The sequence below is a fragment of the Equus asinus genome, chromosome 29, assembly GCF_041296235.1.
Source record: "Equus asinus isolate D_3611 breed Donkey chromosome 29, EquAss-T2T_v2, whole genome shotgun sequence".
Lineage (NCBI taxonomy): Eukaryota > Metazoa > Chordata > Mammalia > Perissodactyla > Equidae > Equus > Equus asinus.
In genome coordinates this window covers 40511599-40528927 of record NC_091818.1, presented here as the reverse complement: position 1 = coordinate 40528927, position 17329 = coordinate 40511599, and the positions used below count along the sequence as shown (strand labels likewise).

Sequence of the window (17329 nt, the reverse complement as noted above, 5' to 3'; positions counted from 1 at the left end):
TTTTGATAATTTTTGAGTAATATATCAATCTTAGTTAATTTCTCAACCATTTATGAGGCTCATGGCATTTCTTATTCATTGGGATGGTATTAATGCTTTTGAAGATTTATGTGACTTTTTTTCCTTTTGGCTTTATAGTAGCATTTCAGTAAATGTTCATTTTGTCAAAGTTAGGTTCAAAGGATGGTATAATCTTTATATTGATACTTAGAAAAGATATTTTATAATTAGTAACTAAAAGGTTAGTTTCAACAAATCTGATATCCACTCATCATATAATGCTGGATCCAGAACAATCATATCACTATGGAATGCTGAAATATTGGTTCTTAATTGATAGATGTGCAAAATTAAGGCTAATATGCCATTTGAGGCTTTATTGAAAGTGATAAAAATGCCTAAAGATGAGAAAAATAAACACTGAACTTTCAGCACGTAGCATAAACAATCTTGTCACAAATGGTGGCGTAGAATTTCACTTATTAGAAATACAACAGGAAGGCCGACGTGAATGAGTATATTTATAAGAAAGGATATCCATATATAATGAGTACATTCAAGAAGAATATGTTCATGAATATATTGTAAGAACTGAAACAAACTGCATAACCATCAAATTGGCCATTTGGCACATTCTTTCTGAATTGGGTTTTGGTAAATTGGCCCCCTGTCGTCAGTTAGGTTCCCACTGCCCCATCTCTGACTACGGCCTGCGAACTGCTTTGGAAAGTGAAGGGCCCCATACGACTGACTCAGTGACTGCTCAACTCCAACACTCCTTTCGGCTGATATAGAAGGGAGTGAGTGTGAGAGCCTGAGTCTGCAGCCAGGAAAGAGATTCTCTCTTTGAGAGGGCAGGCCTGGAATCATCCTCATGCAGCTCTGGGATGGGAGGGAAGGAAGAATCTTATCTAGCATGATTCTCCTGTGACACTCACCTTGATATTCTGCAACGTACCAGAAGAAATACCGCACATCCAAAAAGGAGGGCGACAGGTATGGAGACGGCCGCTGTGAAAGAACAGAAGTAAGCTGGCATCGTGCTAAAAGTCTCGGTAGCAGGTTTATTTCTGAGAATCTGAAAATTCTTTACAGTCTACCTTCCAGCAGAGCAAAGCAAACGCCTTCCCACCCCGCTTACTGTTATTAATATTTCTTGAGGTGCATGCAATTCAATCTATTCTACTTCTGGGCAAAATGTCTACTCGTTTCCCACCAACGCTGCCATTTTAAACTATCCCGGTTCATGTTATCCCACATCCCCTGCTCATAGTCCTTGTCCTTCCTGAGCAAAGTGACTTGGGCGATGGGGCAGGGATGGGAGTGAGTCAGGAGGGGCAAGTAAGGGCCTCGGAGATGAGAAGCTGGGTGGAAGTATGAGGATGAGGAGGCCACACTTCAGAAGAAGAAGTACCTACTGATACATCCAAAGTCAAGAAAAGAGACAGGGCAAGTGTCCTCCTCAGGGATCCCCTGGCACAGCTGCCCCCTTTCCCTCAACTTCACAGAATCCTGATTGAGAAACAATAGCACGCAGTGCCATTTTCCTTCCAATGTCATCATCATCATTTATTTATTTGCAACTTCTTACGGCAGAGGAAGAGTGGTAAGGAGAAAGGAGCGGTGTTACAAGAGGTGTTACAGAGAAGAGGAGAATAAGGTAATGGCTTTGGAAAAGGAAAACCCATGTTCCGACTGAGGGCAAAGGAAAGCACGGAGTGGTGGGAGGGCTTCGGGGCGCAAGGCCAGCAGCCCTGGCAGCCTTTGAGATTTATTAGACAGGAAAGGAAGAGTGGGACCTCCATGTGGAAGCAAGGGGGCTTGGCCCAAGGCCAGGGTGAACATAACTATTTTTAAAACACTTGCGTCAATAATAAGCTGCGAGCAGATTTGGCCAATTTGTCTCAATATTGTAAAATCTCCCTGCGCAAATCACCTAACAGCCCTACGTGCAAGATGACAACCCTGGCCATCTGGGGAACTGTAGACTCATTGTGGACCTTGCGTGACATACGCCTCCTAGACCTGTAAGCTTTTCGGACCTGCACCTGTACAACCAGCACACAACCACATATGCACGGATAAATCTCCTGGGGCCTGGCCTTCAGAATGCACCTCTACTGAAAAACGGCTAAACATAAGGATGTGGGGAAACAGCCAGAGTTGCTGCTGGGTAGGGGTGTAAATGGGTACGGTTGTTTTCAAGGGCAACTGGCAACATAACCAAAGCTCAGAGAAGACCATACCCTTGACCATCTGATTCCACGTCTAGGAATTTATTCTAAGGAAATGGGAAAATATATATAAGAGTATTCACTGAAGTATTGTTTAAAATAATTTTTTAAATGTTAATCTAAATCTCTTATCAATAGAAAATTAGTTAAATAAAATGTGATGCATCCATAGGATGGAATACTATTCAGCTTTTAAAAATGATGAAGTGAATTGATATTTATTAACATGGAAAGATGTCTGCAATATCTTAAAGTGAAAAAAGCTGGTTGAGATAAAAATCAACAAAAAATAATCTCCAGTAAGCCATGTGGACGTCCACATGCACAGAAAAGTCTTGAAGAATATATACCAAAGTATTCAGTAATGGTGGAATTGTAGATAATCTTTCTTTTTAAAAAAAGTTCGGTAGTTTTGCAAATGATACTGTAATCGGAAGAAACAGTAAAACTATAAAAACAAAACGACCTCTGCCCGAGTCAATACAAATAAGCACAGAAAAGTTGTTCCAGGATAAGTTAACAGAAAACATAGGAAGTTAGTGAAAAATGTTTTGTTTTCAGACTTAACATTAATCATCATTATGACTAAAAAAGCAGAAAATTTTTTAGCAGTGATGTTATACTATTTCTTCACATTGACTAATCAGCTTGGCATGCATTTACTGCTCATGGAGAGTTTTATTGGAAAAGGCAAGCTAATGTAAACTATGGTTCCACTTTCACAATACTTCTCTTCCTGTTTCTTTTTAATAACAACAAAAACTCAAGCAAGAAGAGGGCTCCTGAGCCAATGATACAAAATTCAAAGCATTTTGGCTTAAACTCAGATGCTTAGCCTCTTCCTCAATTATATTTAGGCCAATTTAGTAAAGAAATGGAAACTAGAGTCACTAAACAATGGATTCACATATCAACTGCTAAGTTCTCCACCCTTCTGTGTTTCCCAGAAGGTGCTGGGATCAGAGAAAAAGGAAGAGAAAGAGATTTGGTGAGATAGAGAAGACAGGAGAGCTAGAGTCTGGGAGGAGAAAGAAAAGTGGATCATTGCACAGGAGGCCAGAAGCCAGAACAGCCAGGAGCTCCCTGCCTTGACCTCCACCTACAGTGCCTGTCGGCTCTAAGGCAGAGAAGGCGGCCGAGACAGCCAGTGGCCACTAGTCAATGTGGGTGATGGAAATGTTCTTTGTGGGTATACAGGGATTCACCATTCCTTAGTGATACCTGCAAACTAGGTTAGTCAGGGCGTAGTATTTCCCATGTCATCGTGCGGGGGCTTGTGTGCCTGCGACCGATGAAGGCGATTTTGAAGCAAGAGCATCAATTCATATTCCATGTCATGGGCAGTGGTTTCTTTTCTGTCTCTCACTGTACTAAGCACATAGTAAGTGGTGGGTTCAGAGTAGGTACCCAGTAAATATTTAATTGATGGAATTAAAGCGTTAACGTTCCATTAAGTTGAAGGACATTTAAAGTGCCATCTGCTTTTTAATGAGAAATCTGCATTTTATTGCAGCTTAGGACCATACGTGGCACAGGGTACGGACTCAATTTATGTTGAATGAACAGATGAATGATATAATGTAGAGCTCCTGCCGATCACATTAACTACAGCAAGTTTATTTCAGATATGAAAGATGACAGGTTATAATGCCATCGAAAAAATACACTCCTCACTACTTACCATTTTCTGTTAACTAAAAAAGGCAACTTTTAAAAGTTGTGATAATCATTTATATAACTTTTTTTTCTTGAGGAAGATTAGCCCTGAACTAACTACTGCCAATCCTCCTCTTTTTTTTTGCTGAGGAAGACTGACCCTGAGCTAACATCCGTGCCCATCTTCCTCCACTTTATATGTGGGATGCCTGCCACAGCATGGCTTTTGCCAAGCAGTGCCATGTCCGCACCCGGGATCCGAACCGGCAAACCCTGGGCCGCCGAGAAGCGGAACATGCGAACTTAACCGGGCCGGCCCCTATATAACTTAAAAAGCCGAATTAAAATATTTGTGGTATCAGTGGGCTGATTAAAACATTAAGTTAATTAACATTTACTGAGCGATTGCTATGGTAAAGCATCTTTTATATCTTCTTACAAAGATGATCAACTGATTGCTTATTCATGCAGAAATAGCAACACCCACTGATGCCCAACGAGCCAGTAAGCATCTCTGCCACTTGTTCCTGATAGGGGCATACTCTTGGGTCTCAGGTGGCTAGGGTCGTATGTGACATACTTTGAAGGTACTAAGTGTTTTAGAAAAGTAGCATGAATTTAATTTTAGTTTAAACCTTCTTAGCATATAAAAACTTAAGTAATACATGACGAAATCTATCTTTCACCTCTTTGCTGACAGCTAATGGTCGATCTTATAGTTGTTAACATGATTATGCTTGATCAGCCTGAAAGAGGGAAATCTTATTCCTACAACATGAAAGATTGACTTTTTTTTTTAAATCTTCATATTTCCACATTTCCTTGCACAGAGCTATTTTTGTCTACTGGAGCTGCTCAGTTAATGTTTATTACATTACACTTCAGAATTGAGGAGAGCGCCTCTGATATTTTAATCCAGTGAAAGTCATGACCTGGGAAAAACATATTACAGATTATAACCCGTAATAAAATAGTAGCTTGAGGGGCTGGCCCCATGGCCGAGTGGTTAAGTTCGCGCGCTCCACTGCAGGCAGCCCAGTGTTTCGTTAGTTCGAATCCTGGGCGCGGACATGGCACTGCTCATCAAACCACGCTGAGGCAGCGTCCCACATGTCACAACTAGAAGGAGCCACAACGAAGAATATACAACTATGTACCGGGGGGCTTTGGGGAGAAAAAGGAAAAAATAAAATCTTAAAAAAAAAAAATAGTTGCTTGAAAATCTACATAGAAAAAATGGCCCCAAAATTTTAGGTGTAGGATTTTATCCTACAGATATACTTGCCTACATGCAAAATGATATCAGGTTTTCTAATTAATCATTGTTTGTAATCTAGCCAAAGAATGTAAGCAATCACCTATCTAAATAGGAAGTTGGCTACATAAATTGTGGCAAATCTATACAATGGGATATTTTGTAGCTGTTAAGAATGTGGTGGTTTTGGGGTTGGCCGGTGGCACAGCGGTTAAGTGCGCATGTTCCGCTTTGGTGGCCTTGGGTTCGCTGGTTCAGATCCTGGGTGTGGACATGTCACAGCTTGGCAAGCCATGTGGTGGTAGGTGTCCCACATATAAAGTAGAGGAAGATGGGCACAGATGTTAGCTCAGGGCCAGTCTTCCTCAGCAAAAAGAAGAGGATTGGCAGCAAATGTTAGCTCAGGGCTAATTTTTCTAAAAAAAAAAAAGAATGAGGTGGTTTTTATGTATTGATGTGGAAGGATTTCCAAGATATATCATTAAGTGAACACAAACAAGGTGCAGAACAATGAAAATAACATAGCTAAGTGTCTGGCATCCTGTATCCTTCATGTACTATTTACAGATTGACTGTTTCTGAGGGGATACACAGAAGTCTGGCAGTGGGAGTTGCTTCCTTCCTGCAAGGGGATTTTCAGTCAGAGATGGGGCTTTTTACTATATATCCCTTTTGTAACTTCTAATTTTTAAACCCCGTGCAAATATTACCAATTCAAAAAATGAATAAAAATTTTAAAACTTTGGAGAAAGATTAATGTAGTATGTGACATAAGGAGAAAAATTAGGTTGGCTACCTTATTTACTGGCCACCTCTTAAATGATAAACATATTTTTGTTTCAATGTCCTCATCATTAAATGCCACAGTTTTTCCATGAAAATACTCTCCCGAGAGCCTTTTTTTTAAAGATTTTATTTTTTCCTTTTTCTCCCCGAAGCCCCCCGGTACATAGTTGTGTATTCTTCGTTGTGGGTCCTTCTAGTTGTGGCATGTGGGACGCTGCCTCAGCGTGGTTTGATGAGCAGTGTCGTGTCCGCGCCCAGGATTCGAACCAACGAAACACTGGGCCGCCTGCAGCGGAGCACGCGAACTTAACCACTCGGCCACGGGGCCAGCCCCCTCCTGAGAGCCTTTTTAAAATGTCTTGCCTTTGCATATATATTTTGATAGTTTTTAAAACCATTCTAATCAAGTAACTGCTGATTTGACCACAGCTACTTGCTTTTTTTCCAGTTGACACTTGATACAGATAAAACATAACCACAAAAATACGAATGATTCTCTAGTAGGAAAACTGGTGAACAGAAAGTAGAAATAATATGGGCAATATGAAATTACAGAATTTTTGGCTCATTGAAAACTTGTCGGATGAAGGTATTAGCTTCTTTCTTACTGCTTGCATTTCCTCTCCCTGCTTCTGTTTCCTTTCTTTCTTTTTCTCTTCTCTCTTCTCTTCTCTCTCTTTTCCTCCCTTCATCTTTTGCTTTCATTCTTGCAAATACTTTTCCATTTTCCTATGTACACTCACTGGGACATTTTCTTTCATTTCAGAAGAGCAATGTCATTTTAAGGACAGCAGCACTGAACTTGTGGTTTTCTAATAAGTTCTGGACAAAAGTCTAGCCCTGCCTAGTGGAATTGCATAGCTGAACGAGGAGGCCCTTTTTGTCAACTCTCTGGTTTCCACATCAGCAGCCTGACAGTGAGAAGCTACCAATGTTAAGATAAACAGTGATGTCAGAATTCCATAAATAGGGTGATCATGTAACTTATTGTCTAAACAGACACTTTTCAGAGTGAAAGAGGATGCTGTCAGTGACCATGCTGGGAGAGCAAGCATAAACAGTAGGCATAGGGCTGTTTAGCATCCTGGGACCGAGGTCCCCAGAGCATAAACCTTGCCAGGACAAAGAAAAATACTCACCAGTCACAACTCTGGAACTATACTGATGTACACCTGCAGAGAAGAGATTGCAGCTTAATCATTGCTTAATTATTAAGTCACGAATTTCTCATTACACAGGAGAATTTCTGGACAATTTGGTTCCCATCTTAAAGCCTTGAGAGATTCACAGCTGGCAAAACCAAACTTGCTTGAGCAAAGAATGAGGTTAATTGTTTTAGATGCAGGGCCACACTTAAGAATCGGCTATGGGGGCTGGCTCCATGGCCTAGTGATTGATTGAGTTCATTTCGCAGCCCAGGTTTGCCGGTTCAGATCCCAAGTGTGGACCTACACTACAGATCAGCCATGCTGTGGCAGCAACCCACATATAAACTAGAGGAAGACTGGCACAGATGTTAGCTCAGGGTTAATCTTCCTCAAGAAAAAAAAAAAGAGTAAGATTGGCAATAGATGTTAGCTCAGGGCTAATCTTCCTCAGCAAAAAAAAAAAAAAAAAAAAGAATCAAATATGCCCTTACAGAAGTTGCAGATTACCAAGAGCTCCCCCATCCCATAGATTGTGACTCCAGATTGTGGAAAGCTTCCTGTGTCCTCCCATATTGGAAGGAGGCAGATGTTATTCAGATTCTTAGCAGAGGCTCTGCCACGCAGGTTAATACAGTGAAGCAAGCCACATCTGGAAGATGTACTTTCTTTTCTAGCTGGACTGAGCCAGGGTGGAGCACAAAGAACAGAGACCAGAGCAAGGCAGCTGTGGCAGAGAGCAGGAGGCAGAGGGTTGCTCAGTTGTCCTGACTCTGGATTGGATGGCATAATGCTATGCGGTCGGCTTGCTCGAGACCTCCACCCACTGCTTAGAAGCCGTGGGGAGCCGACCTCTCCTAAGGTACGCAAAGCCAGCGCTAACCTGGCGTCTCTCGCGAGGCGACGGAGGGAGTGTGTTCCAAGGCTGTTGTCTGAGATGGGGCCTGGGAGGGCTCATGACTGACTACCCCTGTGGTGGCTGCAGAAGGAGATTTTGATGGCATCAGCCTGGAGCCTGGGGTAATAGCTGGCTTTGTGGCCACTGTGGTGTCTGACTTGGAAGTGGAAGCTGGCTCTGTAGGAAAGTGCAAGACATGGAGAGCATCAGTGTTTAGAACAGTGTCTTTTCTCAGCTCCGGGGGAGCGTGGACCTAATACTCACTTTAGTAAGCCTGCCCTGGGCCAGCCCTCCCCCAGCACACTGCTCCCCGGCTCTTCAGGCAAATCCCTTAAGTGGGTAGCCTATTCATCCATCTGGAATGGCCATGGGACTTTTGTGAACCCTGAAGGATTTACAGTTGTTTATCATGGTGCACATAAGTTCAAGACCCCAAAGATTTGGGTAGATCCAGGCTTGTTTACTAGAGTAAGCATGTAAGACGTGAGCAACTAATCTCAAAAAACGAGTGGAACTATTTTTTCGCCAAAGACATCTGGGATGCTGATTTTAGTGGGTTTTTTTACATGTTTTCAGGGAACTTTTGAAATCAGGGGAAGCCTGAGATTCAACCCGTCTGAACTTTACAAAGCGTATTTGAGAAAAAGTGGCCTGGTTTTGCCCCGATCTCAGGGAGGGTGGCTTGCCTTGTGTTTAGGTCCTTATCTTTCCTGTCCCTAAACGGCAAATGGCCGCTCCCAAACTGTAAGGCGTGGCGGCTTGACTTCTCTGTTCTCTTTCCATGAAACGTGGGTTTTCCCTTGTGATAAATACGGTCCTTAGGAAGTGCAGCCCTGGAGGAAGGAAGGAGCAGAGCACTGCCATGGTCCCAGCGTCACTGGCTGTCTGACCACAATGCCGGGGGCCGCTTTCTCATGCTCTCCCGGCCACATATGCTGTGAGAAGTCATCCTGCCCTTTAATCCTTGTCACAGCCTCCCACGGACCTAGTACTACCCAGGCTGCTAGCCCTCCAGGCGCACTGCAGAGAGAGTCTCCCAGAGCATTCCCAACCAGGTGCCTATGGCCACGTCACCCTACGTCAAAGATTGCACTCTCAAAGACTCCTGTCAATGGCACAGTTTCGGTTGACCAAGTGTTTAGCACACAAAGGCAGAGCTGGGAGAGGCCATTTGATTATTCTCATCAACTGGGTGAACCAAGTGTGACTTGAATCAAAGGCGTTTTGGAATTACCCCACACTTCAATGGAGCCTGCACCTCAATCTCTTCCTTCTTCTGTGTGTAGTCAACCAAGTAACCAGGCGGAAATCTCCTGGCCTCTCCAATCTCCCCTGAGCAGTGGTTCTCAGCCTTGGGCTACCTAAGAATCACCTGGGGAAGTTCTAGAACCCGAATGCCCAGACTGTTCCCCAGACCAACCAGAGTTCCAAGGTGATCTCAGTGCGCATCCAAAGTTAAGAACCAGCGCGCTAGGGGAGGCGTGCCTGAGCAGTGCGGTCAGTGACAGAAGGATGACTGTGCCTGGAGGGCCAGGAAAAGCCACACACTGGATAATAGGACACAAAAAATCAAGAGTTAAGTGTAAAGTAAGAGTATCACAGGATAAGGGTGCCTTGTCCCAAAAGAGCATCCAAGATTTCAAGTTTCCTTAACAACAAGACAGTGCTGAGGGAAGTGGGATCGACAATTCCCTAAGACTCAGTGGAAATACAGAACATAGGCAGCCTAGTGCCATGCTTTTGTACTACTGCCGCCATAGTTAACGATTGTTGGGCGACAATCCTGCTTGGGTCTCACTGTTCCACACGTCTTGCCAGCAGAGACGCTGACGGCCCTTCCTCAGGACTATCTTTTCAAGGATGCTTAAATAGGTTTGGAAGATGAACACAGCGCCTCCCTCTGGAGCAAAAGGCAGCCACGTGCACGCCAATGATAGAAGACTCAGGTTCCCTGAGCTCAGGTTTCCAATCCTGTGAGGCAGCCCGGTGGATGTCCCAGCACCTGTTTAGGCCCATCCGTGTTGCCTCTGTGAGACTTGGGGATGAGAGAATGGATGCGCACACGCCAGTGCTCCTGCTGCCTGCTGTGCCGTGCAAGAAAGTCCTTTGTCTCTGATCTAGGAGGGTTGTGTTTCCTCCTGGCACCCATGAAACCCTGGCAGGCTAATATGCAAGGCAGGTGAAACCTCAGACCCTCCCTGGTTCTTGACGAGGATAGGTGTCTACGACTCCGTTTGGTCTGGCATGTTCACACTGGATTTTAAACCATTATTAATTATGCACATACAAAACTTGTATCTCAAGCAACTTTGATTTAAAAGAGGAAATTAAGCTAATATAAATTCTTATTCTTGACTTTAATAAAAAGTGTGTTCTACGATATAAGTTTTCAGGGGAGCTCCAGCGGTGGTCCATGAATCTGAGGGATGGACGGGGACCTTAGTGACAGCAGGGGACAGTTCTTGCAAGGTTTCCAACATTCCTACCTTTTCCAGAAGGGGAGGGGCTCTGTGGCTCTGGGGTCACCCCTGCCGGCACTACTGTGGAGGGTGGCCTTTGGCGAGTCAGGGAGGGGTCTCCTAGAGAGAGGATAACCACACAGCATTTATGATCCTGCGGGTGGAACCTGGGGTGGCTTCAGAACTGGATATAATAAAACATAAGCACGTAAATTTAAAATGGACATACCTGACTTCCTAGGATAGGCCAGAAGCACAAGAAATAAAACAGAATCAGTGTTTCCCAATCTGCAGTTCCCATGCAAATGCAAACACTTGCGAACGATTTTCCAGCCTTTCAAGTTAAGTATCAAGTGTCATTTGCTTATGGCTGGAATCATATCAACCCAGTTTTATAATCCTGGCTTTTGCATGGAAAAATAAATGATTACTCCATAGATTCAGGTTTTTTGGCAGAAAAAAAAAATCATTCAAAGCACAAGAGGTTAGGAAAAGTAATGGCAGGCGTTGTTAGTGGTATAAGGTGGGGAATCTTTGGGCTAGATGAAACCTAAAGATTCCCCCAGTGTTTGGTTTCTAAAAGTCTCTGATTCCAAATCTCCCCCTTCTTTCCCTTCCCCTCACCCACCCTGCTCAGAGCCTACTCCATCCTTCTCCATCCTGGATCCATTCACCCAAAGGAATTGGAACTTTGAAGAAATGGTAACTTTCCCTACAGTGGAAAGCCTTTATCTTTGCCCCTGGATTCCAGGTTCCAGTGGGTCCCCGGACTGGACAGATTCTGATGTCTACTCTGTGTTCTCACCACAGTGTTACTGCTCATACCCATCCTCACCCAGCTCATCACTTCACTGGCACTTGATGTCATGGGGCGCTGTGTCCCCCAGCCAAGCAATTCCTCTGCAACAAGCAGAAGGCTTCCTCCTTGCCCTACCTCTGAGGTCTGCATGACAGTCATGCAGGGGGCGGGGGAAGGGGCACCGGGTGAACTAAACACTACAAATTCAGGGAGAAAGTCTGCTCTTCAAGGAGCTCTACAGCAGAGTGAGTTGGTTACAGAGCAGCCTCTTTGGGCTGCATCCCCCAGAGAGGAGCTGAGAATTTTCACAGATGTTATATGAGAAAGCATCTAGCCTGCAGCTGGACATGCACCAAGTATGCAATAAATGTTTGTTAAATCAGAATTCTCTTGGAAGACCATGAGTTAATCTTGATTTTTCTAGAGTAAAGAGTTCAGTGTTCCTGGAGATAGCACTGTGGGCTTCCATGCCGAGATTCTTTGGCTTCGTCTGGCATGGTTATCCAGTTGTGGATGGTTAAAGAAATTTGATTCTGGTGACCTTCCCTCACACTTGATCTGGAGCCCCCTGGCTAGACACCAGACATGAGTACTGAGCTAAGGGAATGTGTGCTCTGTGGGTGTCCCCAGGTGGTACCAAGAGAGAAGAACAGCAATGATTTCCCTGCAGGCTGTCTCCTAGGGAGAGATCGGGAAAGCTCTTTGGGAAGCAAGCATGCTGTGAGCATACACTCTGGTTTGTAACCAAACTCTTGCTACCATAATCTTAAAGCATTGATAGAAGTAATAGTTAATATTGACCTGATTTCACTTAATCCTCCTACAACCCACAATGTTGACATCAGGTCCATTTTTTAGGTCAGGAACTGAGGATTCCAAGATGTTAAGGCCCTCGCCCAAAGTCTCACGTATGGTAGTGGCACAGCCAGGATTTGAACCCAGAATTGTGTGACCCCAAAGCCAATCTATTTCCATCTCTTGGAGGTGTTGTTTAGAGGCCCATTGGTTTATTTGGCCACAGACCTTAACAGAAATCTCTCGGCTCCTTGAGATGGACTTGTTCACCTTCCCACACTGCAGTTCTGCTCTCTGGATGGCCTTGGTGAGGCGGGTGGAGGGACAGTGCAGGCTGGCTACTTACTGATGCACTTGAGATTGGGAGTTGTCCAGTGGGCAAGGTTCGTGGTCTTGTTAAGCACACACTCAGTCAGGCTGGACGTCCCGGCTTTACGCTTGAAACCAGAGTTACAAATATACCGCTCCTTGGAGCTCAGGTTGTAACTCTTGACCCGGATGTCCGCATGTTCAACAGACGTGGGAGTAGGGCATGTGATACCTGCAAAAGTGCAGATAAGAGGGGAGAAGGGAACAGTCTGTTCAGAGGCATTCTCCAGGAAATACTTGGGTGGTAGTCAATAACTTTATAGCCAGGTTCTGGCTTATCCTAGGGGCCCCTTAGGATCCACCCTAGATCCCAAGCACGTGGGAGATATTCAGTAAGGACACCCATCATCTGGAAGCCTTCCAAGAGCCTTGCCTTACCTGCCAGCCGTCCAGCATAGCTAGAGACTGGGGAGTCATCCACGGAAGCCCCTTCTCCCTCACTCTCCACTCCTGTCAGTCTCAAATCTCAATATGTCTCCAAGATATCCATCTCACTCTCTCTTCTGCCCCACCCCAGACCAAGCCTCTGAGCTCTCTTGCCTGAACAGCAGTAGCGTCTAGATTGGTCTCCCTGCATGCTCTCCTTGCAAACCTTCAGTCCATTTCCACAAGACAGCCAGCATCATCTTTAGAAATGCATATTCGATGACTTCGCTCTTTCCTGGCTGCCTGCTGCTCTTAGAATAAAAACTAAAATCCTTAAGGGGGTCTTTAAGGTTCTGCTGCATCAGGCCCTGCCTGCTTCTCTAGGTACTCTTTCCCCTGGCCACACTGGCCTTTGGTTCATGCCACTCACCAGGCCTGCCTACTCTCCCCTCACCCCACTCTTGGCTGGCCATCTCCCGCCATCCTTCCCAGCTTATTTCCAAATCTCTTCCTCAGGAAAGCTTTCCCTCACCGTCACAGTCAGCCAGGTCCCGTGGTTCTGTGTTCTTTCCCTGTATAGTTGCTTTCACAGTTGTATTTAAGCTGAGAGGATGTAACGAATGTATGTTTCACCATCTGCACTATGAGCTATCGAGCTTAGGGACCACATCTCTTTTGCCCAATACTGTATTCCCTGAGCCTGGTGCAATACCTGGCAAGAGCAGGTGCTCAGGATACATTTGTTCAAAGAATGAATGGATGAATTATCTTCCTCAACACCAGGCTTAAGTCTGACCTTCCGATATAAGTGAGTTCAATCTATTTCGCTTCTACACGTGTAACCGGCTCATCTGATTCTTCTAATTTTTTCGGAAGAAACGAGGGCAAGGTGAATTGCCCCAGATGGCTCTACTTCTGTAATAACTGGAATTGGACTCAGACTCCAAAACCTCAGCTAAAATCCTGGCCATGGGGCTCTAGCTCTGTTCTGTGGAAATAAGTTTCACAAGCGAGTTTCTAAGGGTGTGGGCAAGAAGAAGAGGAGAACTTAAATGTTGGCCATTTTCATTTTGGGGAGGCCATATTTGTTATCAGCTTTTTGTTAATTACTTATGGGCTGTTGATATTTCTGCATCCTTGGAAAAATTCCTTTCCTAGGTAAAAACGTGTAACAGAAATGTTAAAGACAACTTGACTTTAATGAGTTGCAGGAGTACTTCAGCCTTTTTTCCTACATTATGTAACAACAAAAACAGCAACAAAATTTGCAAAAAAGAAAAATTAACTTCCCTTTTCACTAGGCAAAAATGAATGAAATTGGTATTATTTATCATGCACCTAATGTAAAATGCTGTGGATTCTGGGAAAGAATCTATTCCTAAGGCCTTGACAACAGTGAAAATAATATACTCCTTGGCACCAATTTTGTACATTGAGGTTCTATAAAGAAACCCCAAAAAGGTCCATAGTTCTTACAAGGTGAGGACCCAGTGAATGTATTTCCTCCAAACCAATATGGCTGGCCTGGGCTTGTTTAAGATGAGGTCCTGTCCAATGCCAGAAAGCTCTATTGCAGCTAAAGCTAAAAAGTAAGATTTTTCTTTAACCACTTGAAACAACTGTTTGATTTTTATACTCTTTTTCCTATTAATTCAATACAGTATTAGGTTTTCTTGTGTGCAGAGTTGATGAGCAAGAACCGGTTTCTGAGGCCAAGCCTTGCCTGGGGCAGTGGAGGTGGCTGGAAGTGGGCTGTGTTGGAAGGAAAGTCCCACAGAGGAAAATTCCTCTGCAGCATTTTCCATCATCCTGGAGCTTGTAGGGACGTGTTGAGAAAGTGTTGGCCCCCCCACTCCCCCACCCCGCCATTATTAAATTGTGTGTATAAGCTGAGTGATTCACTGGCTGGAGTGCTGGCAAAGGGCAGCAACCGAGGTTATCGAATCAGCTGTGGGCTGCCAACCACTACCTGGGGAGCTGGCTTTTTGGTTCCAGGTCGGGAAACCGGAATAAGTATCTGCTGAGCAGCTGAGACCTCAGCAGGTGAGTTGGGACTCGGCAAGAGAATGGAGTAAACTAACCTTTCTGCCAAGAAGGGCAGACTGAGGGGAGACCAAATATCGTGGCAGTCAGATTCACAGACTGGAGTAGGATGGCCCCCCTAATTGCATCTGTACCAGGAGTCAGCAAACTATGGCCCAGGGGCCAAATTGGGCCCACCACCTTCTTTTGTCAATAAAGTTTTATTGGAAAACAGCCTTACTCATTCATTTGTATATTACTGATAGCTGCTTTCACACTACGATGGCAGAGTTGAGTTACTGCAACAGAGACCAGATGGCCCACAAAGTCTAAATTGTTTACTCTCTGGTCCATTATAGAAAAAGTTTGCTAACTTCTGCTCTATGTGGCCTTTAAATGAACCATTGCCCTTGTGACTAAGACCAGTTGCCCAGTGAGCAAGCACAGAACTGGTGCAACCCTCAGAGTAATTGAGGTTGACAAAAGTAATATAGCCTACATAAAAATAAAAACCTTTCCAAATGGCAAAACCCAACGTAAGTCAAAGGGCAAATGACAAAATGGAAAAAAATGTTGCCCCTCCTATCATATAGGGCTACTTTCTCTCATATGTTAAGAGCTCCTGAAAATCAATAACAAGATTACCAATGCCATGGAAAAAGAGGAAAAAGATATAAACAAGAAGTTCACAGAAAAGGAAGTACAAATGGCTCTTAAATATATAAAAACACTCAATCTCATTCATGAAAAGGAAATATAAAAATAAAACTACATGAGATAGCATTTTGAACTCCCAAATTGGAAAAGAGCCCAAAGTTGATTAAGATCGTTACTTTCAATATTGCTCATACAGCCCCTAGACAGGGCACATTTGCAACCTAAATACATGTGCTCTTTGACCCCACAATTCTGAGGTATTTATCTTACAGATATATCTGCATACCTGTGAAATGTTACACTTCTGCACGTTCCGTTTAACCCAGCAATTCCACTTCTAAGATTTCTAAGACCTTACAGATATACTGGCATATTTATGAAGTGAATATGTAAAAAATGGTTGATTCTAATAGCCAGTATCTTTAAATTGCCTTGTATGTGGTCAGTAAGAGACTAAGTAAATTACAGTGCAGCTGTCCAATGAAAAAGTACTGCCCAGCTCTCTGCAATAGACTAAGGAAGCTCTGTGTGCACTCAAGTGGAAAGATCTCCAAGATAAACTGTCAGGTTAAGAAGAAAAGGAACGGAACACTGTGCATCCTGTGCTACCATCAGTGAAAAAAGAAGAAACAATACCCATACACAATTTTTTGTCTATCCATAACCTCTCCAAAGGGATACACAAGAAACGATTAGTGCTGGAGAGGAGGCAGCTGAGAGAGATGACGGGAACGACCTTTCACGGGACCTTTTCATACCGTGAATTTTTAATGGTGCCTATGTTTGACCTGTTAAAAATGCTTTTGAAAGTTTCTCTAATGCTCTGTTTCTTAAGCTGCTGTGTACACGAGCGTTTATTATTTCTTTTCATGTATTACATATATGCTGGGGTGAAAATCAAAATATTGAACCACCAGTGCCATTCAGATGCTGACCAATCGGAATAGCTGCTGGCATGAACCAGGATCAGGCGGGGTGACCACTGGCCACAGATGAAAGGCCACACCAACGAGGACTGGCAGAATATCAGTCGTGCATATATGTTGTATACTCTTTAAATATACAAAATAATAAAAAGTGGGAGAGGGTATTTTAAAGTACCCTATCACAGGAAATCAGAAACCTTGGTTGAGCCAAGGGCAAGAGAGTGACAAATCTTGCCAAGGGGGGACGTTTAGTGCTTTTATTGGACTATGTCTCCTGCTAAATGAAGGAGAGAAATGCAGGAGATCCTAGAATTAGGAATTTTTGCCTTTCTCTGGACAAGTCAGGGCAGCTTGGGGTAGAATCAAAGCCGAGAAGCTTTGTAAGGACTTCCGGGAGGATTCTGGACATCGTTTTTGGAGGAGAAGACACAAGTCACTCCCAGCAGACTGTGGATGCGACAAAGTACACGTGGAGTGAAAAATAAGATAGATTTTATCAGAAGAATGTTGCCAAAAGAAGATAAGAGCCAGAGCTAGGATGATTAAAGTTTGCTTTAACCTGTAAAACTGTGTTAAAAATTGCCCCCTCCTTCTAATTAGAAGTTGAAAGGTTTAAACAAGATTTAGACCCTAAGATTTTCTTTGGTGTTAAACTTAACAGCGAAAACCAGTGTCCTGGAGCTTGCCCAATCATGTGCATTCATTTCATTTCTCTGGCCTCTCTCTATAGAGAGATGCTCAGTAACTCTGCAGGATAAGCCCCAGAGCTGGTCTAATGGTTTGTTAGCAAGACACCTGGTGAAGTTCTCCATGCTCATATCTGAGTTTAGGAATGTGACAGGACCAGGCAGTTCTGGTCTGATAGTCTGACGATTTAGCTACCTGAGAGTACTGTGAATGGCCTAACTCCCAAATGGATGAGGCGAGCTCGGTCTGTGTGCTAGGCCTGCAGGGGGATCGAA

At 43.9% G+C, this 17329-nt stretch overlaps 1 protein-coding gene across 2 annotated transcripts in view; it reads right to left on the bottom strand.

The window, feature by feature from the left end:
* IL15RA (interleukin 15 receptor subunit alpha) overlaps positions 1-17329 on the bottom strand; it is a 40270-nt gene that overhangs the window by 1908 nt on the left and 21033 nt on the right. Inside the window, exons 2-6 of one of the 2 annotated variants that reach the window (XM_014845136.3) lie at positions 12374-12568; positions 10461-10553; positions 7960-8151; positions 7071-7103; positions 939-1011 (exon numbers count right to left, since the gene is read on the bottom strand). In XM_014845136.3, coding sequence (XP_014700622.1) covers positions 939-1011; positions 7071-7103; positions 7960-8151; positions 10461-10553; positions 12374-12568 — 586 coding nt within the window. The remainder of the gene's footprint in view (positions 1-938; positions 1012-7070; positions 7104-7959; positions 8152-10460; positions 10554-12373; positions 12569-17329) is intronic. The other variant, XM_044762199.2, reaches the window with a different exon arrangement.